Genomic DNA, 27,479 nt, shown 5'->3' with positions numbered 1-27,479 from the left:
ACTCTTACAAACTTAATTATATGTGTTTATAAATAAAAAATTTATAAATATAATTTCCCCAACAAAAAATAAAAGAAAACTGGTACTGAAAAAAATAAAAAAATAAAAGAAAGGAAGAAAAAGAAAACACCTTTGTGAACCCAAGAGTTGAAATGTGATTGCCCAACAGCTCAAAAAGGCCCAATTCGTGTGGAAAGAAAAGAGACCGGAATTTATAGAGAGAGAGAGAGAGAGAGAGTGGCTGTGGTGTAACGTAACGGTGTTTTAGCGAAGACAGAAACAAAAGATGAAGCTCAAAGTGTATGCGGACCGGATGTCCCAGCCATCCCGTGCGGTTCTTATCTTTTGCAAGTATTTCACTTTCTTTTTACTTATTAAACTTTTATACTTATTTTATCTATCTATTTATTTTCTCTGGTTAATTTGAATATGGTTTGTGTATATGTGCTATAATCGAAATTGAAATGCAAAATCGATAGAGTAAATGGAATAGATTTTGAGGAGATCAAAGTGGAAATATCCAAACGACAGCAATCATCTCCCGAATTTCAAGGTTATTTATTAAGTAATTAGTATGATTGCTTTGAACATAACTTGTCAAACACCACACTCATCTTCCGCTTTATTGCTCTTCTTGGATTTTCCCTTCAGCGATTAATCCTTTCAAGAAACTCCCCGCTATTGTTGATGGAAGGTTCAAACTATTTGAGAGGTACTTCAATTGATGTATACTGTGAATCTTCATTATGATTGTCTTTATGTTTTGCTTTTTTGATTGGGTTATTGCTGGCTACTATTAATTATTAACTAATTTCATGATATGGAATTTTCTTCTCTCATATTAATTTATGTTTGTGTTCTTTTCTTCTCTGCTGCAGCCATGCAATTCTTATCTATCTTGTTTCTGCCTTTCCTGGAGTTGCAGACCATTGGTTAGTATTGTGCTTCTTTACAAAATTTAATTGCAATCTTATTTATGAATTCAAGATATGTTCATGAACAGAGGTTAGGGAGGGTATTGGGTTGTGCACGAGTTTCATTAGCTATATGTTGTGTTGTATCTTAACATAGCAACCTCAGGAAGTGGTGTTCTTTGGCTACTAATGTTAGTCACATAGTTTATATGTGTATCATGCAGTAAGACTCACCTTTGTTTAGTCGTAACTAAACCGATGAAACTTAAACAAGTGATCCTACTGTAAGATTTGCCTTTGTGTATGCTAGTCATTACATACATGATAGACATATTGATCCCTTATTTTGTGCAGACATACACTTCTGTTGTCTGTTCTTTAACATTTTTTGTACCATTCATTCCGTCAGGTACCCAGCTGATATTTCCAGAAGAGCTAAAATTCACTCTGTCTTAGATTGGCATCACATGAATTTACGTCGTGGGGCAGGTGCATCTTAGCTCAATGGAACCCTTTTGTTTATTTGGTTTCAGTAATCAAATTCATAAACTCACATTTATATTGGCCTCCTTCCAGTAATCTCAATGTAAGAAATCAGGGATTAATGTCATGTTTAGCTTGTCTACTGGATTGGATAGCTCTATTTTCTGGGGTTTTGATGGAATTTGTAGTTCCATTTGCAAATACTGAAGTTCAATCAAGTAAATGACGACTACAAGTTGCTATAAAATAATGGTTAAGCTTCAGAAAATATGTTCAAGCACTATTTACTCTGGACAATTTAATTAGTTGTAGATGACAGTATATAACTAGTTCAGCCTTTCTTTGTGACTTCCTGTCAGTGGCAAAGTTATTTGCTTTAGTTTGTATAATTCTGGTATTGCCATATATTTTGAGAATGATTTACATTCTTCTTGTGCATGTGCATTTTAATGTCATGCTTTGCATTAATTTCTGCCGAGTAATTTCCTTTGATCTCGGGTGAAGATGCTGTTTTTCTTCTGCAATCTGCATGCAAATTTTTTCCTGCTTCCTCACTTTTGATGACCTAGTCTTCTTGTTTTTGTTCTAGCTACATTTGTTCTAAATACTGTACTAGCTCCGATATTGGGTCTACCACTAAACCAACAAGCAGCTGCTGAAGCTGAAAACATTTTGATATCATCTCTTTCAAAAATAGAGAACATATGGCTTAAGGGGAATGGTCGGTACTTGCTTGGTGGCCTGCAACCATCCATAGCCGATCTCAGTCTGGTTTGCGAAATTATGCAATTAGAGGTAAATGGGGGAGTTCCTATAACATAAAAATTTCATTGTGTCATGACATGGGGAATGGTTTTACTTTTTTGATCAAGATTTTTGCTTGTGAGTTCAAATAAAATGAATTGTAGACAGTTTTTTGGTTAGCATAGCGTGACTTGTTATCTATTCGAATTTGGTTTGGCTAAGGGAAGGAAATATTTCTTACAATTAATGTTGGCCTACTTAAAAGCTATTTACCTAAAAATGTGACATGCAGGACAGAATGTTGATCCTCTCCTCAAGGCGAAACGTGGTAGTGACTTATTTTTTTTTTGGATGCAGCTTTTAGATGAGAAGGATCGTGATCGTATTCTTGGTCCCCACAAGAAAGTTCAGCAGTGGATTGAGAGTACAAGAAATGCTACGAGGCCTCATTTTGATGAAGTTCATAATGTCCTCTATAAGTTGAAAATGAAGCTTAGAGATGCTGGGATGGATTCTAGGATTAAAACCGGACTAACTTCAAAGATGTGACCGAACAACCATGCCAGTAACATACTTGTGACAACTTTATATGATTAATTAGTTGTTGTTGGCTGTAATTTTTAAGCTTGAAACTTCGAAGACGAAGTTTATGACTGTATTTAGGCCCCTTAATAAGACTGCTAAGCTGGGGCAGATAATAATTGTGATTGCCATTTGAAGATTCAATTGTGTAATGTGTAGTGCAGATTTGACACCATACATGATGGTGTGTCTTTCCTTTAAATTTTCCATGCAAACTATTTTCGAGGAGCTGGATAATTGCTGATGATTGATGAATAATCTCAATTAAAGTGTTTCAATTCTTCCTAAATGTTATAATAAATAGGAACGTCACTTAAAATGGAAATTATGTTTTATCATTATTAAAAGAGATAGTAGTTGCGTTTAAGATAAGATGTTTATTGTTAGCTCTTTTTTAATCTTAAAATTGAATATAAAATATTTTTAACTTGCTGTTTGGTACTTTTCTACATCAGGAAAAAAAGAAAAGAAAAAAGAACCGTTTATCTTTGTAATGGTTTTAGAATATTATCTGACAAAATTTATTAATCCAAGCATATAAATTTTTATTTTATTTTTGATTATTATAACTTATTTATGGTAAGACCCACGAACTAGTAACACGCACTAGCTGTTGAGTTTCAGTGGTTAAAGTCAAAGCGGCGTTGTGGTGTGCTTCTCAATCTCAAAATTCAACAGAGATTGAAAGGATGACAAGGAAGCTAAAGGTTTATGTAGATCGTATGTCCCAGCCATCTCGAGCAGTTCTTATCTTTTGCAGGTAATTAATTCTTCACATTAGATACACAAATGAATCCATGATCCGTTTATATTATATTATGATGAATTTAAATCATCATGTTTTGTGTTACTACTTGGAATCCAAGGTTTAACGGAATCGACTTCGAGGAGATTAAAGTAGACATTTCCAAACGTCAGCAACTGTCTCCTGAATTCAGAGGTATCTATCTATCTATCTAGAGTGAAAAACAAACATATGCACCCCGTTATAAGATTATGATAATGATAATATTTTGTCATGGAACTCAGTATAGCAAATTAATAATAGGTATCCATTTAAGTTCAATTGAAGTAGTAGTATGAAGTATGAATGGTCCAAAAAATGGAGCGCATATATTGTTTGCAGAGATCTGGTGCATTAGTAGTGTGATTGGTGTTCTATTCTATTGTTGACCTAAAATTTTTCACCCCCTTGTAATTTGATTTCAGAAGTAAACCCTCTGCAGAAAGTTCCAGCTATTGTTCATGGAAGCTTCAATCTCTCCGAGAGGTAATTATTGATAAGGGCCGTGTCTTTTAACCCACCTTTATGATAGTAATAATTATGTAGTGCTCCATTGTACTTGTCAGTTGTCACTGCATAAGAAAGTAAAATTCCTATGCCAATGTTGTTGACTTTTATGGGGATGGCGGTATGAATAAACTATCAAAGATTTGTTGGATCCTGTAACTTATCTTCAACCTCTTTGTCCTAGTTATGTGTTGATAATATTATTTTTGTCATGTGCATCTAAATCTTGGTAATTGCTGGTGGACTAGACTTTCATATTTATTTTGAGGCAATTTACATATATGGGTTCTTGATCCACTATTTAGAAGTTTTGTGGCTCCATCGAAAGTGGATTCTTTCCAGATGTTTATCAGATGTACTAAGATTCAATAGTTGCATATGAAATCAATTTCATTTATCTTAAAAATAAATCTCATATTCTAGTGATTTGATGATGCAGAGTGGTCTCAGAAATGGTCAATGTGAATGCCCTTTGCTGAGAAAATATAACTTATTGGTTTAATTAAACTTTGTGCAATCTTCTGGGGTATGTGCATCATGGCTTAGGAAAGTGAATGAACCTGATTGTGCGATCAAATTTCCAGTCTGCAATATTACATGTGTTTTTTTATAAGAAAAAGCCCCCCAAACTCCCTTTTTCTGGACTCATTTCACTTCTATAAAGTTTATTTTGTGGAATTCATTTTATTAGTATATGGTTGATTATTGAATGTATCTTTCTTTTCAATGCCTATGTAAGTGGTGTATTATGTTTCTATGATGTATTTGTTTCCAAATTACATCTTTTCTGTTGCCTATACTTTATAAATCCTGTTATGTGTAAATTCTAAACTACCCTGTCAGGAGTATGTTTACTTTTGGTTTTGTTGTATGTTCTTAATTAATCTAGTTTTTTTTTTACAGCCATGCAATCCTTGTCTATCTTGCTTCTGCTTTTCCTGGCATTGCCGACCACTGGTTAGTAGAACCACTTTTGCTCCTGGAATCCTGAACTACTTGATTGTTTTAAAGAAATGCTTCAAGGTCTTTTAGATATCAGAGCTGGATTGTTTCATTACGCAGTAGTTGAATATGATTAAAGGAATGGAATTAACCGTGACAGTGTTTCTTGTCCATTTCTAAAGCTCTTTTTCCTCACTTTTGGATGTTCATTTGAAAGTACAGATTACGATGAATCAGAATAGAATAAATAACCTCAGAAATATATTGATTCTAAATCCAATTCTGTGCTGCCTTGGAGATAAATTTTCCACAATATAAATTGAATCCTAGTTGCCATGCAGTTTGGATATATGTGTAAAAATTTGCATCCAAGATTTATAATTATTAGTATAGTTATAACAGCTTTCCCTCTTGATGTATCAGGTATCCAACTGATCTTTTCAGGAGATCCAAAATTAACTCAGTAATGGATTGGCATCACTCTAATTTACGACATGGAGCAAGTAATGTGATTTGCTATTATCAGTTGAGTTTGTTCTATAGAAACTTGTGTGATAGTTATTCATTGTAGCATACGGCTGCAGACTTCTAACAGAAGGAAATTCTATCATATGGCTATTATCTTCTGCATACTTGCTATGAGTATTTAAGTTTGTTATATGGATACTTGAGTGACAAGAGCAAGCTTTGGAGTAGCAGTAAGATTGCTCCTTGTGATGAGAGAGTCACGGGAGAAACTATTTTCATACCATTTAGCGTGAAAAGCAACATCTGATAAAATTATACCATATCTGCAAGCCAAATATAGAATGACCGTACTCTTCGAAACTTTGATTAACTGGCAGAGGCCCATCTTCTTTTGCAGTGGGCTATGTAGTAAATACTGTACTAGGGCCTGCACTTGGCCTTCCATTGAATCATAAAGCAGCTGCTGAAGCAGAGAAAGTTTTGTTATCTTCTTTATCAAAACTGGAAAATATTTGGCTAAATGGAGATGCACGCTTCCTGCTTGGTGGCTCTCAACCGTCTATAGCAGATCTCAGCCTGGTTTGTGAACTCATGCAACTTGAGGTAACTAAATGTACCTTAGTAATTGTTGATGTTATTGATGCTGCATCTGACTTGAAATCTCCAGTTGAATCAGAATGTTGGTTGGTAATATGATTGCTTTTTACATAAATTTATAAAATGTCTGAACTTTGAATGAACTTAGATTTTGGATGAGAAGGATCGCAATCGTATTTTATCCCCATACAAGAAAGTTCTCCGTTGGATTGAGGATACAAGAACTGCAACAAATCCTCACTTTGAAGAAATGCATAATATCCTTTATAGAGCTAAAAAGAAATTCCAACAGCAGCGTTCAAGGGTGGCTGAAACTGGGACTGAGCCTAGCAACAAGATGGGGGGCCATTCAAAGATGTGAAAACCATGCCTTCATCTTTGTTGCAAGACTGGCATAATCATAGCCTTTTTTCTCTACAGGCTTTGAGCCTTGGGTTTTGGCTGTGCTTTGTTAGCCTGAATAGTTGTACGTCTTCCTATAAAAGCACGAGTATAGACCACCAGATTTGAAATGCTGAGTAATTCACACTGTCATGAGAAGAAGATTTTGCCAGTGAATAAGATTGAGAAATCAGATAAGAAATGTTGTTGTACATGTTGTTCTATCTTCACTCTTAACCAAATGGCTCAATAACTAAATTTTGTAATTTGTGTTAGTACTTTGTACTTGGTGGTCTATTATGCATATTTAAAATTTTTAGTATGGGTTTAACGTATATTTTGTAACAAATAAAATTCTCTCTTGCAACCCCAAAACGTAAAGCTGGGAAAAAAATGCAGGATATTCTGTCAATATTATTAGTTATAGGAAAAAAGTGTGCTAGTAGAAGCAATATTTACAACTTCATGGTCGTCTGACAGTAGACAAATGTCCAAACTTATTGATAGGATAGGAAGAAACAACTGAAATAGTCAAGACCTACTAGTAACACATTACAGCTAAAACAAGACCCTGAATTCTCCTGCACCATTAATTTTCATATCATTCAATGCTTATGCCCCGTATCTCAAGGTTGTCCAGCTTCTTGGGTCTCCTGTAATATTTCAACAGTAGAGAACAGCAGACAACGCTGACAGAAGAGGCAGCCATAGCAGCCCCAGCAACCCATGGTGGCAACCTAAATCGTGTAGAAGGGAAAAGAGCTCCAGCAGCTATTGGAATGCCAAGCAGATTATAGCCCAAAGCCCACACGTAATTCAAGCGGATACGGGAAAATGTTTTTCTGGAAAGGTCAATTGCAGTTATGACATCCTCCAAGTTACTCTTCATCAGGACAATATCAGCAGCCTCAATAGCAATGTCTGTACCAGCACCAATTGCCATTCCTACATCTGCTGCCACAAGTGCTGGTGAATCATTGATACCATCCCCCACCATAGCAACCCTGTACCTAGAAGCCTGAAAAAGAAAAAAGAAAAAAGAGGAATTCAATATGTTAACAACAGCTAGTATATTCCTCTGAAGCAGTAAACTTTTAGTAAGTGAGACTAAAGCTCAGTTAGGATGAAATTGAAGTTCATGGTAATAAGTACCTGCAAGTCTTTCACTTTTTCTGCCTTGTACTCCGGTTTGGCTTCAGCAATAACAGTTTCAATTCCAACTTCCCTTGCTATAGAATTAGCAGTACCCCAGTTGTCCCCAGTCACCATGATGCTCCTTATTTTCATTGACTTGAGAATGGAAATGACTTCTTGAGCACCCGGTTTCAGTGGATCAGATACTGCTAAAACCCCAACTACTTCCCCATTTATAGATACTAAAATTCCAGTTTGAGCCATACCCTCGGCTTCTGAAAGAATATCTTCAGCATCAACAGGAAGTGCAACATTGTGGTCGGCCATCAAACTCTTGTTACCAACAATTATTTCCTTGTTACGAACAGTGGCCTTCACTCCATGTCCAGTAATGGAGACAAAATCCCGTGCTTCTGGCCAAGTAGGGTTCTCTTCATCTCTGAGTTTTTTTGCATACTCAACGATGGCCTTAGCTAGTGGATGCTCACTATTCACCTGACATAAACAAGTAACGTGAAGTTACTGACAATTGTTCATGAATAGGGCAATAAGCGTGTGAAACTCTTTATGTTATGTAATCAATTATTTGTAAATGTAACGAATCAAAGAACTCGAAAACAGATAGATGATAAATAGCCTTGCTACAAAGTTTTCTCCGAAAGATATATCGTAGTTATAAAGAAGTCCCTGAAAACAAGTCCTGTCTTCTATAACTGATATTGACTACTGAGGCCAAGCCTTTTATGGGAGTGTGAGATATATGAAGCCTTATCCCATGAGCTCGCTCTCTAGGAAATAATGATTATAATAATAAAATTAATGCCTACCTCAACTGCAGCCACAAGTTCATAGAATTCCCGGAGTACCATATTTGTTAATAATTTTGTATTAACTACCACAGGCTTCCCAATAGTGAGAGTACCTGTCTTGTCAAAAACAATGCAGTTCACCTACAAGACAAACCATAATCAGATTCAAATTTGTATTTATACATAAAAAAAATATATCTTTATAAATTTTTGCAAATTACAATATGTATTTTTGAAAATACATAATGTAACCTAATATACTTTCGAAAGTACATAGTGTAGTTTGTAAGAATTTATAAACAAAAAATTTGTGAATATAATACTCCCATTTATATATATATATATATATATATATATATATAATTTTTCTTTCATAAGCACAAGGTCCCACCCCTTGTCAGTATGTCTAAAATAAGTTTGTGCCAATCCAAAAAGAAGAAGAAGAAGTTAACAATAATGCCACTGAATACGACGAAAGCTTTAAAGGAGAGATCTTGGGGTGTAAGACTGTAGGGAGCTAGTCCATGTCACTTTCACCAACATTAACAAAGTAGATCCAGAATTTTAAGGAACTATATATAGTCCAATGTCAAAATGCTGACCTTATGTGCATTTTCTAATGCTTGTCCTCCTTTGATCAGTACCCCCTGAGATGCACCTACTCCAGTGCCAACCATAACAGCAGTTGGTGTTGCTAAACCTAAAGCACATGGACAGGCTATGACCATGACAGAAATCCCAAACTGCAAAGCAAGCTGAAAGCTGTCCATGGAAGATGGTATCCAAGACTTTGGGTAAGCATGAAATCTTCCAGCTAAAAACCAGGCAAGCCAAGTTGAAAATGAGATTAAAATAACCTGCAATCAAGTGAGTGTTACATAAACATAAGGATTTGACTGAAAAAGAAAACAAAATTATCTAATTCATATCATGTATAACTAACTACCAGAGGCACAAAGTATTTGGAAATGCGGTCAGCAAACTTCTGCACGGGAGCCTTGGCCATCTGTGCTGACTCAACAAGTCTAACAATCAGGGAAAGAGCACTCTCTGATCCAACCCAGGTTGCCTTAATATGTAACACCCCGTTCTCATTCACAGTTCCTCCAATAACAGTGTCACCTTTCCTCTTTGCCACAGGACGTGCCTCACCTGTTATCATGCTCTCATTCACATGGCTTTGACCCCATATAACAAATCCATCTGAAGCTACTTTTGCCCCAGGAATAATTTTAATCACATCATTCTTTTGAATCAATCTGCTGTCAATTTCTTGTTCATTAATAACGTTTCCTTCATTGTCCAGGGTCAACAGGATAGCTGTGTCAGGGGTCAAGTTCATGAGCTTGGCAATTGCATCGGATGTCTTCCCCTTGGCTAAAACTTCAAGATACTTTCCCAATAGAATAAACGAAATAAGCATAGCACTAGTCTCAAAGAAATCATTACCCTTGAAATCCTGAGAGGTAGCAGCTCTCAGGACAGAATATACTGAATAGAAATATGCAGCATTTGTTCCCAAGGCAATCAAAACATCCATGTTAGGAGAGCCAAGGCGTAATGCTTTGTAGGCACCAGAGTAAAATCTCTTGCCAATAATGAACTGCACTGGTGTGGCAAGCACCCATCTTGCAATCATCCCCGCTGTAAGCATATTAACAACTTTGGCATCCAGTCCATGCTTAATTCCGGGTATATACATAAGCACCATAGAGGTTAGAAACACAGGAACAGTAAACACCAAACTCCATAAGAAGGATCTATAGTATTGCTTAATTTCCTCCCTCCTATGTGTGTTTCTTCCTCCTCCTTCTTCAGGAAATATTTTTGCCCTGAAACGCCTAGACGACCCAGTTTCCTCAATGACATTAATGAAATTCCTGGGTCCTGTCAAATTTGGTTTATAGGAAAGGGATATTTTGTTCAACTCAGGATGGACTTCAACACCTTGAACCCCTGGAAGTGCCTGAAGAGAATCTTCAATCATTCTCATGGAACGACCAGTCCTTGCACCTTCAACCTGAAGGTCTATCTTGCTCATGTCTTCACCTGTGCTGATAAGTGTGGCTTCAAAACCAGTGTCTTCAACAGCTTCCAAGATTTGATTGTAGCCAACAACATTTGGACTGTAGTGAACCTCAGCTTCCTCAGTTGCCAAAGCCACTTGTGCTTTCAACACACCTTGAATTGCTTGCAGAGCAGATTCAACAGTGGAGGAACACGAGGTGCAAGTCATTCCTTGGATTCGTATGCGACATACCTGAAAAGTTGGATCATTTGTCTCACCTCTTAGTAACGTGGCTTCAAACCCAGCATCTTCAATGGCTTCGCGAATGGTCTCCTCCTAAGAATATAATCAACAACAGAGAAAGCCAGATACAATTACAACAACATAAGTAGTGTACGTACAAATGAAACAAAAAGTGAAACAAATGCATGTAATGATAACTAACACATATAGAGATAGCATATGTATGTAGTAATAATTGTTATATATATGGATACTTACGTTAACGAAAGATGGGTAGAAGAGAACGAGGGCACGGTTGTTGAGAACATCAACGAGGGCTTCACGAATGCCAGGAAGGCGTTTGAGGGCTTTCTCAACGGAGGCAGCGCATGCCGAACAAGTCATTCCCATGACAGAGAAAAGGGCCTTATTGGGCTCTGAACCCTCCATGTCCATGGTGGCTCCTTCTTCAACCTTCATGCCCTTTGGGTATCTGGGCATCGATGGGTAGTGAGGTCGCGGCCCTGACCCTGAACCTTCATTGCGTAAGCAAGCTAAAGCTAAAAACTTGGTCGCCATTGATGGCACCCACTCCAAGCAACAAGCACAACTCACAACTCACTTAAGGCACTCTACCTCCGTTCTTTATATATACTTTGATTCTTCATTAAATGTTCATTTTAGTTTTAATATAAGCGTTTTCGTTTTATCCTTTAACATAACACAACAAATTTTCTTACACTCACAACATTTTGTGGGGCCCACACTTTTTAAAACAAAAAAATAAATAAAAAATTAAGGCACGCAAAACGAATCTCTATAACATTATACAATCAATTTTCCTACAAGATAACTCTTATAAAACCCTTAATATAATCACTTTATTGATTATTGATTTGATGTGGATTGAAATTAATTATTTGAAGGAGTCTTTATGTCACTTCAACGTCATTAACTCATTATTATCTGTCATGTTTAATTAACTTTCGTATAAAAACTAAATTATTGGTGACACGCAATATTCTGTATTTCTGTTGCAACAATTTTACAAGTTGATGAGGTGATTTAGTGTGGGCCTGGACTTTAGTCCTTGACCAAAAGTGGAAAAAAAAGTGGAGTGAGATGGCATTTGAATAAAAGAGAGGGATTGAAATGTAATTTTCTTTGCCCTTTTTTAGAAAGGGTGCACCCAAAGAAGTGTGCGCCGGCCCTATATTAAAAAAATCCCTGATATAGGGATCGAGATGCCTTTACAATGACCTTTTGACTTTAGTAATATTAAAAAGGGAGATTTTTTTTTTTCTTCGTTTAAAAATGGAAAAAGTTTAAAATTCTAGTACGATTTATTCTTTTATCACTTACTATTTTATATTTTCTTTTATTATCACTTACTTTTCTTATGATTTTTTTTGTTTTATCTAAGTTCATATTTAACAGCAATAAATTTTGACTAACTTGCCAATTTTATCATCGTTTTTGCCTACATCAAAAGCATTAATCTATTATGGAAATCTATGATATAAGCATATCTCTTCTTTAATGGTACATCCTACTTTTTTTTTTTTGGAAATAATAGGAAATTAAAACAAAAACACAATAAAAAGAAACTAGGCACAAAGCCTAGACCAGTGAACACCTATAGTGTCACCATACAGACTATCAATACAACCTGACGGTGGACAATCAAATTCCTGAATTACCCAAGAGAAACCATAAGAGTAAGAGGCTAGAAAGTCCGCTACTCTATTTCCTTCACGGTGAATGTGAGACATATAAATCTGCCAATCTCGCTGCATCAAATTTCGAATACGATTCACCAAATTAGCCGCAGGGTAATCATGGTGGCACCCATTTGTAATGAGCTGTTGAGCTGAAAGAGAATCTCCTTCGAGCCAAACTTGCCTAAAACCTCTATCCCAAGCTAGCTCCAAACCAACCAAGCAAGCCCATAACTCAGCATGCAAAACTGTACCTGAGCCTAAATTTTTACAGAATCCGACGATCCAAGTTCCTGAGGCATCGCGAAAAACTCCTCCACACCCAGTCCTAGTACCATTAGCATCACATGCACCATCAACATTAAGCTTAACCCAATCCACAGGAGGACAACACCAAGCAACCAATCTCTCTATTCGATTCCTTGGTTGATTGCCCGCTCCAAAAATAGGGTTAGCTGCAAGAGCGACACTATCTCTGAAACCAATTGCTGAACGGATAAGTGAATAAGCATTCTGGCGATCACCTTCAAAAACCCAAGAATTCCTACATTTCCAAATTTTCCAGGCTAAGATTCCAAATAAAAGAGGCCAGTCCGACCCCATCCCCCAATCCTTTGAGCTGTCTAAATTAGAAATGATCCAATTGTGCAGGTTGAGGTTGAAAAATTCACGTTGATTATTTGTACATCCTACTTGTTATTGTTTGTTTTCCTCAACAAATTAATTATCTGAGGAAGGTAGTCAAAATATTTGTACACACAAAGCAAAATGAGAGTGGACATCTACTAAGCAATAATATTTTTTGAAGTAAAACTCATCTGATCTAATCCTTTTGTTAATGAGTTAATGGATCTTGGATTTAGAAATTTTTGGGCTATGATTCGGGAAAGGACCAAGTAGGTAAAGGGGAATTAATATATTGGATCGGTTTAGATTGGGTCGGTTTTCATCAACGCATCCGAAAACCGATCCAATCCAATTAAAATTTGCGATTTTTTTTCAGTTTTCGATTTTCGATTTTTCGATTCGGTCTCCACGTTTTTCGGTTGATGAAGTGGACATCTACTAAGCAATAATATAATTGCTTAATTCTACACATTCATGATATAAAACAAGGGTTCTATTTCTCTCATGTTGTTGGAGATAAATATCTCCTACCATAGACACATGTTGTGGCGGGTCCCACCATCCATTAAGAAAGAAAAAAAGAAAAAAATGATGACACAACTTTTTATATAAGAGAAACATGAGAAAGTTATCTCATGTAAAATATGACAATGATTTCCCATAAAACAATGAGCCATAATCTTTTTCTAAAGATTTTTTTCAATGTCGGAACAAAAATTAACTTCGCAACACTGGTGGATTTTATAACATTGAGGAATTTGATTATAAACGAATCAACTTCCTTCCAAACTAATGGAGGGACTAATTATATGATATGGATTAGTGGACTCTTATACACATCTTGTAGAATGTGACACGGGATAAGTACATATTAACTTTTATACAAGTCCTATATGGGGTGATGTTAACCTGAACGCGCACATATTTCATACATATTTCACCACATTATTTTGATAAATTGTTTGGCTCTTGAATTTATGAAAAAATATATTTCCCTTTTAACATTGAATAAGTCAAAAAGCCAAAGACCTGTTTGCATGTTTTTGAAAGAAATTTTTTTTATACATCATTTGCTTTAATTTTTTTTTATTAATTTTTAAAAATCACTTTTATGTAAAAAATAACATTTTAACTTTTTTTAAAAATATTTACCTAATTTTTTTAAAGCTTCATCCAAATACTCAAGTAAAATTTTACAAAACAAAAAATACTCAAGTATCATGTCATTTCATCTAACTGTACTGATTATTATTATCTTTATGTTGTCTAATAATATTTTGATAAGAACTAATAATTGAGTAAATACAAAGTTAAAATTTATTTAAGGAAAAAATTATTTCAAATCAAGAGATAAATGTTTTTTTAACTTTGTTGTAAGTTTTTCATTAAAAAAATCGTAATTGAAGACAGGAGAAACAGAAAATATCTAATTACAATAATGATGATCATGGTGGGGAGAGGCGTTATATAAAAAAAGATAAATGTTTTTTTCAAGTTACATAAAATTTTTTATCTCATGTCACAAACATATTGCAATCCGAGTCAGCATTTTTTTTCTTTTTTTCTTTTCTTTTAACTGTGGGACCCACCTAATTATGTCTCTACATGAGATAATACTATCTCATGTAGCATGACAAAAGCATTGCCCATAAAAAAAACATAGTCATCTCATGAAATTATTTTTAAATAAAATTACAACATTGCACTTTCCTAGAACAAAAAATTGATATATAACTATCTTCCAATTTGAAAGTAACGTGGGAGTTGAATATTATCTATCTTAATGTTATCTTTAAGGTAAAAATGTTTCTTCAGTAATGCAGATAAATTATCTGCATTTATTTTCAAAACGACGTCGTTTTGGTATTGAAATCTTAAAAAATTATAAATATAAAGATTATTATAACCTTGAAATAAATTAAAATTACAAAAACACTATGATTTCCGCCCAAAACGACGTCGTATTGACTTACTGCAGATAACTTATATGCAGTGACTGAAAAAAAAAAATCAAACTCTATCTTTAAATATAAAATATTACATGTAGTTTGTATTCCATTGCGATTTTGTCCTGATCGCATGTCTGGGGCCTAAAACAATACATTAATTAGGAGTAGAACTAATAATAAGCGCTAGATGTTAGCGATGGTATTTAGTTCCGCGCTAGATGATAGATTAATTTCGGTAAAAGCATCCTTTTGACTATTGGGTAAAAGAATTATCTAGTTAAAGTTAATTGAATAATTTTTTTTCAAACTAATGCAATCAAACACGTCACATATACTGATAAGTAGGAGTGTTAATAAGTTGGGCTGGGCTGACTTTGGTATTGAAAGACTAAGAGCCTGTTTGGATCCTCTTATTTTTAAGCTAGAAGTTGCTTATAAGCTAAAGCTAAAAAAAAGAGCTTAAAAAAATAAGCTAAAAGCTGTTTGGAAATTACATAAAAGTTTTAGCTTAAAAATTACTTAAAAGTACATATTTCAAGAAAATTATCTCTTTCTATCTTTATCACTCTCCATTTTAAAAAAAAGCACACAATTCAAGAAAAACAAATAAGAGCTTAAAAAAAAGCTCCTAGGAGGAGCTTTTAGTTTTCAGCATTTTTCTTTATTATAAAAAAAGAGCTTTTCGTTATAAGAGCTTTTCTCAAAACCTGTTTGGCCTAGCTTATGCTTATAAGTAGCTTGTATCTTAAAAAAAAGAGGATCCAAACAAGCACTAAGTCTATATTTAAATGTATCAAACTGACCAAGCTTTAACTTGTTATGAATATAATTATTTATCTGTGGCCTGACTTAATTATAAAAAAAATAAAAATAAGACTTATCTTGTTAAAAAAATAATAATAAAAATTTATTCAAATAAAATATATGATCAACAGCACTAATAATTTTATAAAAATTTATAAAAATTCAGAAAATCTCTTTCTCAAACATACACGGCTAATAATTAGAAGAGTGAGGATATTCTAACTACCAAAAAATCTCACTACTAACTTACTACCCATCATATCACCATTGGATCAAAGAGAGATAATATTAAAAAGTTTTTTAAGAGAGAGAAAATATTAATCGAATGGTGATTAAATAGGTAGTAAGTTGATAGTAAAAAATTTGATAGTGAGAATATCCATCCTCTAATTAGAGTTCACCAACCATTCAAAAGGGCCTTGATGTCCCCAATGCACAAAAGTACGCACAAATGTTTTTCTTTTACTTCACAATTTTTGCAAATTCAAGATTCAATCTATTTTCTTTATTAAAGTCAAATTATTATTATTTTTAAAAAAAAACACAAATAACGAATGATATATAAGATCCACAAAAAAGAATTCAAAGAAGAGTAAAATACTACTCCTGTATCCCTTAATCAAAGAATTCAAAAAAGAATTCAAACGAATGATATAAAAGTCTTAGAAAGATGCTTTAACCGATTAATTTCAGGAAAAGAACGGACAAAAGGAAGAAATAGCAGAATAATTAGCTATAAATAATCAGACAAGTCCTATGTATTATGGATTGAAACAGGCCTCTTTAATGCTAACTGGTATATGATGTGCATTACTAAGACATACGCCGATACACAAACACTTGAAACACAACAGAATTCATGCTTCAATAGAAAATAATACGACTTTTTTTTAACATTTAGAAAACACCCGGCAGCATGTTACTCCAGAAGGGATAAGTTAATCCACCTTTAGTTAATTCCGAAGTCATGGCTCACATAGATTAATTGACTTGGGCTATTTAATGCTTATAAAAAAAAAGATAAACATAAGCTTGTCACAGCATCATTGGAAGATTCGTATCATTTGCTCTCCATTTGTTTGTTTAATAATGACTCTACCATTACTAAATATTTAAATATTCATTTTAAGGTTTCTACTATAAGTAATGACCTCATCTTATAGGAGCTTATGTAATGGCTTACCTTTCTGTGAATGTCTTGCAGGTTGACAACAACATTAGCTAAGGAATAAATCTATCTAGCTAGACCATTCATGATTGGGTAAGGAGGGCCCAATTGTTTGGTGTTCCATTAGGGGTGTTTGTTTCACGGATTCTGTCCAGAAAGATAGGCAAATGAAAGCAAGACATCTACATACACCACGTTTGGTTGGAGTTTCTGTGACACTTTCCCACCTAAATGAGTTGCCTACATAACCCAAAAGCATAGGCATCAGCTTCCATTTAGCCGGCGAAGGATGTCCCTTGGCGATGTGGTATTATTGAAAACCTATCCAAATTGGTCACCGTGCATCCTTTACAAAAGATCAGCTACTTTCGTGAAAGCTGATGCAATGATGTGAAAGACCAGCTACCCTTGGCCATGATGTGAAAGTTCAGTCTCCCTCTCTTTCTCTAATTTTGTTCAGAAGGTTATTTTCGTAACTATGCAATGATTTTTCCATCTATATTTTACCATTAGCCAAACGTAGACTTTACAAAAGTTACCTAATTTCTCCAGTAAAATATTTTTCAACCAAACAACTATTTTTACATTTTCCTACCAAACTCACTTTCCACCCATTTCCCCACTAATCACATTTGCCTATGATTCATAAAAATTTCTTCCCAACCAAACGCCCACTTAAGTTCACATTCCAATGATCGCAAACGAAAAACAAATTCAAAGTCCATATGGATTGTATTTTGATTTTTTGTTCTTAAAAATATTTTGTAAAAAAGTTAACGCAATAAATATTTTTTATATTTAAAAAAAAAATTAAAAGTTAAAATACAAAACAAAAATAATTCAGATATGTTCTTTAAATTTGATTCTGAAAAAAAATTTACATTTTTTAATTTTTAATTTATTTTTTTGAAACAGATTTTTTTTTTCTGAAAATCAAAAAGTTATTTTTCTGACCATTCCGTATATGTCCAAAACAAAACCACAAGCAAACCCTTTTAGAGCCCGTTTGGATGGCTTTTTTTTATTCAAAAACTACTTTTTTTAAGAAAAAAAGTCCTTTTCGAAAAAAGTCTGTTTGGATGCCTGCTTTTAAAAAAACAGAAGTCATAAAAAAGTTAAAAACTTACTTTTTTCAAAAGCTAAAAATTTTAACTTTTAAAAAAAGCAGAAGTCAAAAGCCAAATATTTTTTTCAAAAATCAAATATTTTTTTTAAAATCTAAATAGCTGTAACTTTTATAGAAAGTACTTTTAAAATAAGAAAGTGATAAAAAAAACTTTATTAAAAAGTCCATACAAACCAGCCTTAGTTTGGTTTGGCAGTTTCTGTGGCTTTTATGTATGATTTGAAGGGATGGATACGCGAGACTTGAAAAAAAGACTTTAACAGGAGACTTAGGCCCAATGCCCACCATCACTTGCCTTCTTTATGGACTTTCTTGGATTTGAAAGATCTAAAGTCCAACACTAACTCTAGAGTCTAGACCCAATAGAAAAAAAGTGTTTTGTATCAGCAAAATATGATTATTATTTTTTAGCGATAGTTTTACTTACAAGAGAAAAATTGTATGATTAAAATTTCATTATAAGATTATATAAATTTATAAAATAAATGTATTGTGATACTTGAAAAAAAAAATACTAACAACAAAATTAAGGGCATTTATTTATGGATTCACAGTCAATATAAATAAGTTAATATAAAAAAATTATTTATATTGAATTCAGTTTTACGACGAAAATTAAGTTATTTTTATAATTATAATTTATTTCAGATTATAATAATTTTATTAATTATAATTTTTAAATTTTTTAATACAAAAAGTTATCGTTTTGCGAATATTTATTCAAGTATATATTGTACCAGATTTCCACTGTGGATATAAAAAAAGAAAAGATAGTGCAAATGAGAGTGAGGAGGACATCCACCAACCAAAGCTATTAGCGAGGTGCAGCCTCCATTTCCAACTGAAGGAGTAAGTTTCGGATCTTACTTAGGTTCAGTGTCAGTGAGTTCTGAAAAAGTACTCCGAGATATTTTCTTAGCAGTTATTTTAGTTGTAATGACTTGATTGATGGATTTGGCTACTTGCTTTTTTATTTTGTTGAGATATATACTCCCACGTTGATTTTGTGGACAACTAATGTGGCCTTTATAAGGCCTTGGACACTTCCACCCCTTGAGCTAACTTTTGGGGTGGTGTATCCAAGATTCTTTACATATTTCAATTTGAGAATTCTTGTTTACTCCAAACCTATATCAATTTGGTTATATTTCTAGGAATTTACTCGACACTTAAATTGCACCCCTGTACTGTAATGTTTCTCTTTAAATTTGAGATCATTAAGGGCAATCTCTACTTTAGTATAAATTCAGATAATAAAACTAATTCAGCTTGTGGCTTATTATATAGCACTGACCATTTCCTATGTATGGAGTCTAATGGCATTCCTCAATAGGTTTCTTAAAAGTTGACTCGGAACATGCTGCTTGTGCTTTACACTTTTGAGATAATGTAGAAAAATATAGGAAATTCTGTTTTCTTTATGCCGTAATTTACATAGATAAGATTCACTTTTATCCTAATTAAGAAGCACCCTCAATAGGGTGGTTATTATGTATAGTTACCTACAACATGTTGTAAACTTTTATATATATATATATATATATATATATATATATATAGATAGATAGGATATTGTTTGATAATCATGGGACACATTACTAAAACTGTTTGATCTGTCTTCTTCATTCACTTGCAAGACCAATTACTTAGATGGAAGAAGAGAGGCAAATAACGAAGGAAAAATATGCTGCTGATATTTCCTCCATAAAGGAAGCACATGCTCGAATAAAATCATTGGTTCTTAAAACTCCAGTTCTGTCCTCCAGCTCTCTGGATGCATTATCAGGAAGGAAGCTGTACTTTAAATGTGAATGTTTCCAAAAGGGGTGAGAAATGAATTTGTGATGAATTACACAAATTTCAGGATGATATGGTTTACTTTACATTCCATCACACTTGTTTCTGTAACAAAATAAGGAAAAGACAATAATACACTTGTTTCTGTATTCTATGGTCATCAGTGGAGCTTTTAAATTTAGAGGTGCCAGCAATGCTGTTTTCTCTCTTGATGATGAAGATGCTGCTAAAGGGGTCATAACACACAGCAGGTAATTCTAGAAGTTGATTTATTTTCTATCAGATTATGTAAAGCTCTCCTGATTGTGTTCTACAAAATCAGTGGAAACCATGCTGCAGCATTGGCTTTGGCAGCGAAACTAAGGGGGATCCCGGCATATATTGTAATTCCAAAAAATGCCCCAACTTGCAAAGTTGAGAATGTAAAGCGGTATGGTGGTCAAGTTATCTGGTCTGAGGCCTCTATGCGATCAAGGGAGGAAATTGCAAATAAGGTGTGGCAAGAAACTGGTGCTGTCTTTATACATCCCTATAATGATGGGCGCATATTGAGGTACAATCTCAATGTTTATTATTGTTTCTGACTAAATGCCTTCTTGTCAATAAACTCTTACTGGGGGTAATCATGGGGTAGACTCATTCTTTTCATAGCAATTTACCAGTCAGATCATGTACTATATAAATGGTGCTTGAAACTTCTACTTTTTTTTTTTTTTTACATGGCTTGCTATAACTCATTGACAATCATGCATCTAACATGCATATCTTCTGATACTGAGCTGTAATATCTATGACATCATGTCAATGTTTGATTTATTCAACTTCAAAAACTTGACATATAACATAGGCATATGCTGTAGGAATTGGTGACTTGCACACCATTGCACTTTGACATGTTTGATTATTCTTGCAGTGGCCAGGGTACCATATCCTTGGAGCTTCTGGAACAAGTCCCACAAATAGATACGCTAGTGGTACCCATAAGTGGTCTGGTTTGATCACTTTTTTCTGTCATGCTGTCAGCCAAAATGAATAAAAATTTGCATTAATTTCAGTTTCTGCTACTTGATTTTCCAACAAATGAAAACTGCAGGTGGTGGTTTGATATCAGGTGTGGCTTTGGCTGCCAAGTCCATCAACCCAGCTATTCGTATTTTGGCTGCTGAACCTAAAGGTGCTGATGATGCAGCACAGTCTAAAGCAGCTGGGAGGATAATAACATTGCCCGAGACCAATACTATAGCTGATGGACTTAGAGCATTTCTTGGAGATTTCACATGGTAAAAACAAATCTCTGGCTTTTGTTTGACTATCACTATGAATGCATTTCTTTTATTTATTATTATTATTTTTGGAGGGGTTTGTTTTTAACATTCTTCTTCTCAATATGTTAATTTGTCAAGTTTGCTTATGTACCATGTTATAATGGAGCAGGCCTGTAGTACGAGATCTTGTTGAGGACATTATAACTGTGGAAGACAGTGAAATAATAAAAGCCATGAAACTGTGTTTTGAAATTCTTAAGGTTGTTGTAGAACCAAGTGGAGCTATTGGCCTTGCTGCTGTTCTATCCGATACTTTCCAGAAAAATCCAGCTTGGAAAGATTGCAACCATATAGGAATAGTAGTTTCAGGAGGCAATGTTGATCTGGCCCTGCTTTGGGATTCTTTGAACAAATGAAAATGACTTCTTTTATTTTGCAGATGTGAATCTTCATTGCTCTCGATTTGAGTGTTGTACCATTAATGATGTAACAATTTTGTGTGGATAAGTTTTCAATGCTTAAGTTGTTGGATTAAAATTCTTATTTGTCGAGAATAATTTTAAACTAATAATAATTTAGTAAATTAAAAAAAAAAAAGCTGAAAATAAATATATAGCGGATTCCTTGCAATACTGATTGAGATATAGTAAATAAGTCATATTCAATAGGTGAGAAACTAATTTCTTAAGATATATAGTTAGTGCCAAAGGCGAGGGTCCTTTCAAATTGTAATTTTTTTCATATACATATATCTCAACATCAAAATTAAAATCATATGTTTAAGGAATTCAAATCTCTTTTATTTGGACCAATCCAGCTAAGTGATTTGTGTTTTTTTTTTTTTTTTTTTTTGATAACATAGTGATTTGTGTTTTATATAATAGTATATTGATATGGATATAGATAGATTAAAAAAGAAAAATGAAACCAACTAACGTGGAACAATGACAAGGAAGTGTAGTTATTTGCAACAGACCCACCCATTAATTTCTCCACCAAGTTCTGTTCTTCAACCGCTATCTTAGTCTACTCAAAGTTCCACCTCTCGTGGTCCAAAAAAAAAGGATCTTCATACGTTATTTTCTCTGCATAGTTGTCATCGAGTCTATTGCTCCCATTTTCCATTCTCTATTGCTCTCCTAGCTTTCTTTTCATTCACATTTCGCTGGGAGCTTCTTTCTCATTGCTGACAAAATGGTATGCTTTTTCTCTTGTCCCTTCTTTCTCTATTTTGCTAGCAAAATAATTATTACTGTTTTTGTGAATAATCTTGAAGAGGCTTGCACCCTCTTCATACTCTTTCAACTTTTGAAAAAATTAGACTATCTACCTCTGAATGCAGCATCTTTTGAAAGAACACTATTACCATTTGTATAACTGCTGAAAAAATTCACATTTCCTAAATTACTCTCTATGGTTTTAGACATATGGCTAGGGAATTCAAGTTTATGAGATCTTACACTCAAATTTCAATCACATTAGGAGATGATATAGATATGTAGGAGGATAATGAGCCACTCTTCCGATCCATTATGCATATATCTTAGAATCGTTATATGAAAGATGGTTCCAAGTCACTTTCTACATCTATTCATATTCGTGAGTCACATACCCAACTGTCATCTATTTAATTTCTCTGCTTTAGAGATTGCATTACCCTTCAAAATGAACATGTTCTTCTAGCATTTCTTAAGCCAGTACATTAAAAACCACTTTTTTTTCCATCTGATCCCTGATGAAGAATTAATAACAATCGTTATAATCGGGAAATGCATAGCATAGCAACACCAATTCATTAGTGTAATGATTGAAATCTTAAGTTGATGACATGAAATTTTGGGGCAGGCAAACGCAGTGTCCGGAATGGCTGTGGAGGATGAGTGCAAACTAAGGTTCCAGGAGCTTAAAGCAAAGAGAAGCTACCGTTTCATTGTGTTCAAAATTGATGGACAGCAAGTGGTGGTTGATAAATTAGGGGACCCCGAAGAAAGTTATGACGATTTCATGGCCAGTTTGCCAGATAACGAGTGTCGTTATGCAGTCTATGATTTTCATTTCACAACAAATGAGAATTGCCAGAAAAGCAAGATCTTTTTTTTTGCATGGTACTTTATATATATATATATATATATATATATACACACAATTGCACTTGATAAGTTGTTTTGGCTTTCTTACTAACCACAATTTGTAACCTTGAAATTATGTATAAAAAACCAAAAACCTGTCCCCGTTGTACCTGGACTTGCGCCGGTAGGAACGATGACAATCCTTATTTGCAGCCTTAGCCTTACATATCTGCAAATGGTTGTTTCTCAAATTCCAACTTGTGACCTTTCATTCACAAGGGAGTAGTTTTATCATTGCTCCAGACTTGTCCTTTTAACCTTAAAATATGTACATTAATGCAAATTTAACTTCTTTTAGTTAAGAGTGCAGGATAATTTGAATCAGTGTTTTAATTACCATGTTAATCATATCCCGGGTGCAGGTCACCAGATACCTCAAAGGTGAGGATGAAGATGGTGTATGCAAGTTCCAAGGATAGATTCAAGAGAGAATTGGATGGCATCCAAGTAGAAGTGCAAGCCACTGATCCAAGTGAAATGAGCTTGGACATTGTGAAAGCGCGAGCCTACTAATTATGCTTCTCTTTTTGCTATCTTAGCCCTTCTTCACTGTTATGGATTAATTCCTAATTGTTTGGCAACTTTGGAAGCCATCTATTTTTTGCTATTATAGTTTGGATTCAACAACGACTGATCCAAAATGACATTCACTGTCATAACCATTATTCTTCCTTGTATTCAATCCTTGTTCAGTTTTTCTAGTGATCTTGGGTTCTTGGTTTGTTTGAACTTTGAAGGGCCACGTGTGGTGGCTTCAAGATTAGTAGCATCTATTGTAGGTTGGTTCTCTACCAAGTTGCCAATCTAAACACTTGGCTTTTCACTTGAGGTTGGATTTTGTGCTTTTCACTTAAGGTTGGATTTTGTGCAATAGCAGCAGCTACTGAAAGAATGATAAGCACTGATATATTTCTAATGTCTCTTCATTTTTTTCTTGCCAATATATCTTCCTTTTTATATCATTTTTTGCCAATGTCATGATTTACATGTGCGAAAGGAGAATAGGATATTCTAGTCCCCCCCCCCCCCCCCCCTATTTTCCCTACCTATCTTCAAGATTATTGAATCAAAATCTCATTCTTTTTTTTTTCTTTTTGAAATTTTGATCTATTGATATTGAGTAATTAAGAAAGACACGACAGTAGGATAACCTATCACATCAAACAAATACAAATCAATGAATTTAAAGTGATTGGGCTAACATGTTTGATAATGCTTGGTACAGATCCCCTAAATTTGAATCATCTCACATTTGTGTGAGGTAACAGAATTAGATTTTAAGTGTGCTTAAAACAAACTTAAAATTGCACAGATACAATCATATAAAAAGATAACTGTGTGCCCGGATTGGAATTAATCTCCAGTTTGAGATATTCGAAATTTGACTCGCTTCAAAAAAATAATTAGAATTGATATAAAAAAAAATATGTAGCAAAATAGTTACTAAATAAATTTTTTTATCACCAATTTAGTCCTCTATAAGAATAATTATTTTAAATTTTAGATTTTTTAAGGATTAATTCAGCGCCAAAATATTTGAAAGAATGATGTGATAACTTTTTGATTTTCAAAAAAAAAATTAAATACTTAATATGATGACATACGAATCTTTGAATAACCAAATGGATAAAAATAATGTATGGATATATCATTTTGCCCGCGAGAGATTTTCTTTTTCTTTAAGATTCAATAAATCTAGATATATTTCTACAAAAAAAAATTAATAACAGATATATCTTTTAATTTATTTATTTTTTGATAAACTAGATATATCTTTTAATTTTAATCCTTTTCAAAGTATATCTTGATATCGAAAATAAACAGAATATAGAATGAAAAGTTTTAATATTAAGCGAAAAAGAATAAAACTACCTTACTGTTATTTAGATATTTGATGATAAAATAGAATAAAATTTTCATTCTATCATTTAAAAAGTAGAAGAAACAATAAGAAAATTAATAAATAATTGATTAGTTCCCATGCCCCTTAAACTAAGAGGGAAAAAAATAGATATAATGTATTTTATCAAATTCTATTATATTGTATTCCAATTTATTTTAAACAATTCAAATAACAATGTATTCGTATTATATTCTAATACATTTAGAAGTTTTTCGTATCCGATCATAGTTCACAGAGCAATATTTTTATTTACCGAATAAATACAAAAAGGAAATAATTTTCTCCTTTTACGAGAAAAAGACTTGTTTTTTATACATACATCAAAATCCGTGTCAATTTATTTTTAAAAAAAAATTCAAAAAAATTAATGTGATATTATCTTTTAAAAATTAACTAAGTATACATATTTTCTAATTCTTAAAAAAAATAAAGTGATAAAAAAAATGAAAAATTCAAAACTCACATATGGTATTACTTTGAATCACTTATTCTCCCTGTAATTTTTTTTTTATCACTTAATCCCTTATGATTTTCTCCATCTATATTAGGGGTGTTCGTGGTATGGATTGGATCGATTTTGAAAGCAAAAATCATCTGATCCAATACCTTTGGTTTGATTATTTAATCATCATTCGGTTTGAATTTTTTTTCAAATCTGATCCGATCGGATCCAATATTTTTCAGATTGGATTGAATCGGTTTTCGGTTTTTTCAAAATCTTAAAATTTGTTTCATGATTATTGTGCAAATAACATCTTTTGTATATATTGGCTTTGTAAATTTTTATTTTTTTTAAATACAAAAGCATCAGTAAACGATAATATAGTTTTTTTTTTGGCAATAAGATATGAAGTTCTACATAGATGAAATTTTGTTGATGAGATGTGATTAGGTTTTTCTTGGGTGTAGTTGATGGGTTAACAAGTCTTGAGTTTAGAAATTTTTTGGCTATTATTGGGGAAAAGTCGAAGTAGGTAGAGAAAAATTAATATATTGGATCTGTTTAGATTGGATCGGTTTTCATCAACCCATCCGAAAACCGATCCAATCCAATTAAAATTTGTGGTTTTTTTTTTCGATTTTTCGATTTTCGGTTTAATCGATTATTGGTTTTTCGGTTCGGTCACCGCGGTTTGAATCGGTTTGGATCGGTTGATGAACACCCCTAATCTATATCCTTCCTTAACACTATTAGAAAAATAACTAAATATAAATATTCTACCATTTTTACAAGAAAAAAATACCAAATAGTATGAAAATTTAGAACACTTAATAAAAGACTAAAGAAAAAAATAAAAAATAAAAAATAAATGTGTCAGAATAAAAAAAAGAATAAGAACAAAAAAAAATGAAATCAAATGATGGTAACTCAGTTTGCGCATATAGGAGCTGGACAGGTGGTGATGAGAGCATATGTTTGATCCTCCCCAATATCATCGAGGGGTTTGTGCCTGTTTGGATGGCCTTTTATTCCCAAAAAAGTTGATTTCTTTTTTTAAAAAAAAAATCCTTTTGAGAATTTTTATATGTTTGGATAACAATTTTTTTAAAAAGCAAAATTTAAAATAAATGTTAAAGGGAAAAATGTTTCTGCAGTTAATGCAGATAAGTTATCTGCATTTATTCTCAAAACGACATCGTTTTGGTATTGAAATCTTAAAAAATTATAAATATAAAGACTATTATAACCCTAAAATAAATTAATATTACAAAAATACCATGATTTCCGCCCCAAAATGACGTCGTATTGGGCTTACTTCAGAAAAAGCGAGCCCAATGTTAAAATGCAGCTTTTTTTACCCAGTAATTGGTTGCTTTTGAAAAAAACAGAAACTAAAGGATAATATAAATTTTTAAAATATAATTTTAACCTCATCCTATCATATCTATTTTTTCTCTCCTTATATCACTATCATGCTATTTTTTTTAGCTAGGTCTTCCAACAACCTATCACTTTGCAATCAAACATCTTCCTATAACATTGAAGCAGCTTGTGGACTTTTTTTTTTTTTTTTGTTGCAACCACATTCTCCAAATTTCATTTGCTTAAATCCCAAAATTTGTTAAAAAAAGAGTTTATAGATCCTTTTTGTAAATTTATATATAAAAAGTATTTTTTTATTTTATTCTCCAAATAAATTTTTTATTTAAAGGTGATTTCAGATCATACATCCAAACGTAAAATGATTTTATCATTTAAAAAAAAAATACTTTTAAAAAAAGCAATGCATAAAAAGTATTTTTTTCATAAATTCATCCAAATGCGTCCTTAAAGCTTTAATCTTGGATTCGCTCCAAACAGGATTGTCGCACGTGAAGGATACATGTGGTTTATCAAAAAAAAAAATAGAAGAAAAAATAAAACCAAATATATTAAAAATCACGTCAATTACAGTCTATAGAGAAGAATAAAATAAA

At 33.2% G+C, this 27,479-nt stretch overlaps 5 protein-coding genes across 7 annotated transcripts; 4 read left to right on the top strand and 1 right to left on the bottom strand.

Annotated features, from left to right (window-relative positions):
* Window positions 1–179: 179 nt before the first annotated feature.
* On the top strand, window positions 180–2,960 carry LOC133316065 (glutathione S-transferase T1-like). Its single transcript, XM_061517763.1, has 7 exons — window positions 180–351; window positions 480–553; window positions 652–712; window positions 879–932; window positions 1,324–1,403; window positions 1,987–2,192; window positions 2,499–2,960. The coding sequence occupies exons 1-7, from the start codon at window positions 287–289 to the stop codon at window positions 2,688–2,690; spliced, it is 732 nt and encodes a 243-aa protein (XP_061373747.1). The 5' UTR covers window positions 180–286; the 3' UTR covers window positions 2,691–2,960.
* Window positions 2,961–3,224: 264 nt separating this feature from the next.
* Window positions 3,225–6,710, top strand: LOC133316070 (glutathione S-transferase T1-like). The gene is made up of 7 exons (XM_061517769.1): window positions 3,225–3,483; window positions 3,590–3,663; window positions 3,933–3,993; window positions 4,918–4,971; window positions 5,380–5,459; window positions 5,822–6,027; window positions 6,170–6,710. Exons 1-7 carry the CDS (start codon window positions 3,413–3,415, stop codon window positions 6,380–6,382), a joined length of 759 nt encoding a protein of 252 aa, XP_061373753.1. The 5' UTR covers window positions 3,225–3,412; the 3' UTR covers window positions 6,383–6,710.
* A 132-nt stretch (window positions 6,711–6,842) lies between these two features.
* LOC133316093 (probable copper-transporting ATPase HMA5) lies at window positions 6,843–11,154 on the bottom strand. The gene is made up of 6 exons (XM_061517790.1): window positions 10,855–11,154; window positions 9,292–10,689; window positions 8,948–9,202; window positions 8,364–8,486; window positions 7,555–8,031; window positions 6,843–7,420 (listed from the first exon to the last, which is right to left on the bottom strand). Exons 1-6 carry the CDS (start codon window positions 11,152–11,154, stop codon window positions 7,004–7,006), a joined length of 2,970 nt encoding a protein of 989 aa, XP_061373774.1. The 3' UTR covers window positions 6,843–7,003.
* Window positions 11,155–15,179: 4,025 nt separating this feature from the next.
* LOC133316052 (actin-depolymerizing factor 7-like) lies at window positions 15,180–23,893 on the top strand. 3 transcript variants are annotated; one of them, XM_061517749.1, is made up of 3 exons: window positions 15,180–15,218; window positions 22,875–23,134; window positions 23,521–23,893. In XM_061517749.1, the coding sequence occupies exons 1-3, from the start codon at window positions 15,180–15,182 to the stop codon at window positions 23,669–23,671; spliced, it is 450 nt and encodes a 149-aa protein (XP_061373733.1). In that variant the 3' UTR covers window positions 23,672–23,893. The 3 variants fall into 3 exon arrangements, with proteins under 3 accessions (XP_061373733.1, XP_061373735.1, XP_061373734.1); XM_061517751.1 differs by lacking the exon at window positions 15,180–15,218 and adding an exon at window positions 15,330–15,347; XM_061517750.1 differs by lacking the exon at window positions 15,180–15,218 and adding an exon at window positions 22,086–22,226.
* On the top strand, window positions 18,741–21,541 carry LOC133316074 (serine racemase). The gene is made up of 7 exons (XM_061517774.1): window positions 18,741–18,816; window positions 19,605–19,793; window positions 19,929–20,015; window positions 20,087–20,317; window positions 20,678–20,751; window positions 20,858–21,044; window positions 21,199–21,541. The coding sequence occupies exons 2-7, from the start codon at window positions 19,618–19,620 to the stop codon at window positions 21,443–21,445; spliced, it is 1,002 nt and encodes a 333-aa protein (XP_061373758.1). The 5' UTR covers window positions 18,741–18,816; window positions 19,605–19,617; the 3' UTR covers window positions 21,446–21,541.
* Window positions 23,894–27,479: the final 3,586 nt, after the last annotated feature.

This window comes from Gastrolobium bilobum, unplaced genomic scaffold, assembly GCF_033153095.1.
Source record: "Gastrolobium bilobum isolate Gb01-03AN ecotype WA unplaced genomic scaffold, APGP_CSIRO_Gbil_v1 utg7104, whole genome shotgun sequence".
NCBI classification, from domain to species: Eukaryota; Viridiplantae; Streptophyta; class Magnoliopsida; order Fabales; family Fabaceae; genus Gastrolobium; species Gastrolobium bilobum.
The sequence above is the reverse complement of the archived record's forward strand: the minus strand, read 5'-3'. Positions and strand labels throughout refer to the sequence as shown.

What these genes read in the sequence shown, in the direction of transcription:
- LOC133316065 (XM_061517763.1), top strand. Translation starts at nt 287, where the DNA reads ATGAAGCTCAAAGTGTATGCGGACCGGATGTCCCAGCCATCCCGTGCG. An exon ending in GAATTTACGTCGTGGGGCAG is followed by an intron (nt 1,404 to 1,986) that starts GTGCATCTTAGC and finishes TTTTTGTTCTAG; the next exon opens with CTACATTTGTTCTAAATACT. An exon ending in GCGAAATTATGCAATTAGAG is followed by an intron (nt 2,193 to 2,498) that starts GTAAATGGGGGA and finishes TTTTGGATGCAG; the next exon opens with CTTTTAGATGAGAAGGATCG.
- LOC133316070 (XM_061517769.1), top strand. Translation starts at nt 3,413, where the DNA reads ATGACAAGGAAGCTAAAGGTTTATGTAGATCGTATGTCCCAGCCATCT. An exon ending in GCAGTTCTTATCTTTTGCAG is followed by an intron (nt 3,484 to 3,589) that starts GTAATTAATTCT and finishes TTGGAATCCAAG; the next exon opens with GTTTAACGGAATCGACTTCG. An exon ending in AGCTTCAATCTCTCCGAGAG is followed by an intron (nt 3,994 to 4,917) that starts GTAATTATTGAT and finishes TTTTTTTTACAG; the next exon opens with CCATGCAATCCTTGTCTATC.
- LOC133316093 (XM_061517790.1), bottom strand. Translation starts at nt 11,154, where the DNA reads ATGGCGACCAAGTTTTTAGCTTTAGCTTGCTTACGCAATGAAGGTTCA. An exon ending in AACTTGTGGCTGCAGTTGAG is followed by an intron (nt 8,032 to 8,363) that starts GTAGGCATTAAT and finishes TGTTTATGTCAG; the next exon opens with GTGAATAGTGAGCATCCACT. An exon ending in AAAAAGTGAAAGACTTGCAG is followed by an intron (nt 7,421 to 7,554) that starts GTACTTATTACC and finishes TTTCTTTTTCAG; the next exon opens with GCTTCTAGGTACAGGGTTGC.
- LOC133316052 (XM_061517749.1), top strand. Translation starts at nt 15,180, where the DNA reads ATGCAATCAAACACGTCACATATACTGATAAGTAGGAGT. An exon ending in ATATACTGATAAGTAGGAGT is followed by an intron (nt 15,219 to 22,874) that starts GTTAATAAGTTG and finishes ATTTTGGGGCAG; the next exon opens with GCAAACGCAGTGTCCGGAAT. An exon ending in AAGATCTTTTTTTTTGCATG is followed by an intron (nt 23,135 to 23,520) that starts GTACTTTATATA and finishes TCCCGGGTGCAG; the next exon opens with GTCACCAGATACCTCAAAGG.
- LOC133316074 (XM_061517774.1), top strand. Translation starts at nt 19,618, where the DNA reads ATGGAAGAAGAGAGGCAAATAACGAAGGAAAAATATGCTGCTGATATT. An exon ending in GCTAGTGGTACCCATAAGTG is followed by an intron (nt 20,752 to 20,857) that starts GTCTGGTTTGAT and finishes TGAAAACTGCAG; the next exon opens with GTGGTGGTTTGATATCAGGT. An exon ending in TTTCTTGGAGATTTCACATG is followed by an intron (nt 21,045 to 21,198) that starts GTAAAAACAAAT and finishes ATAATGGAGCAG; the next exon opens with GCCTGTAGTACGAGATCTTG.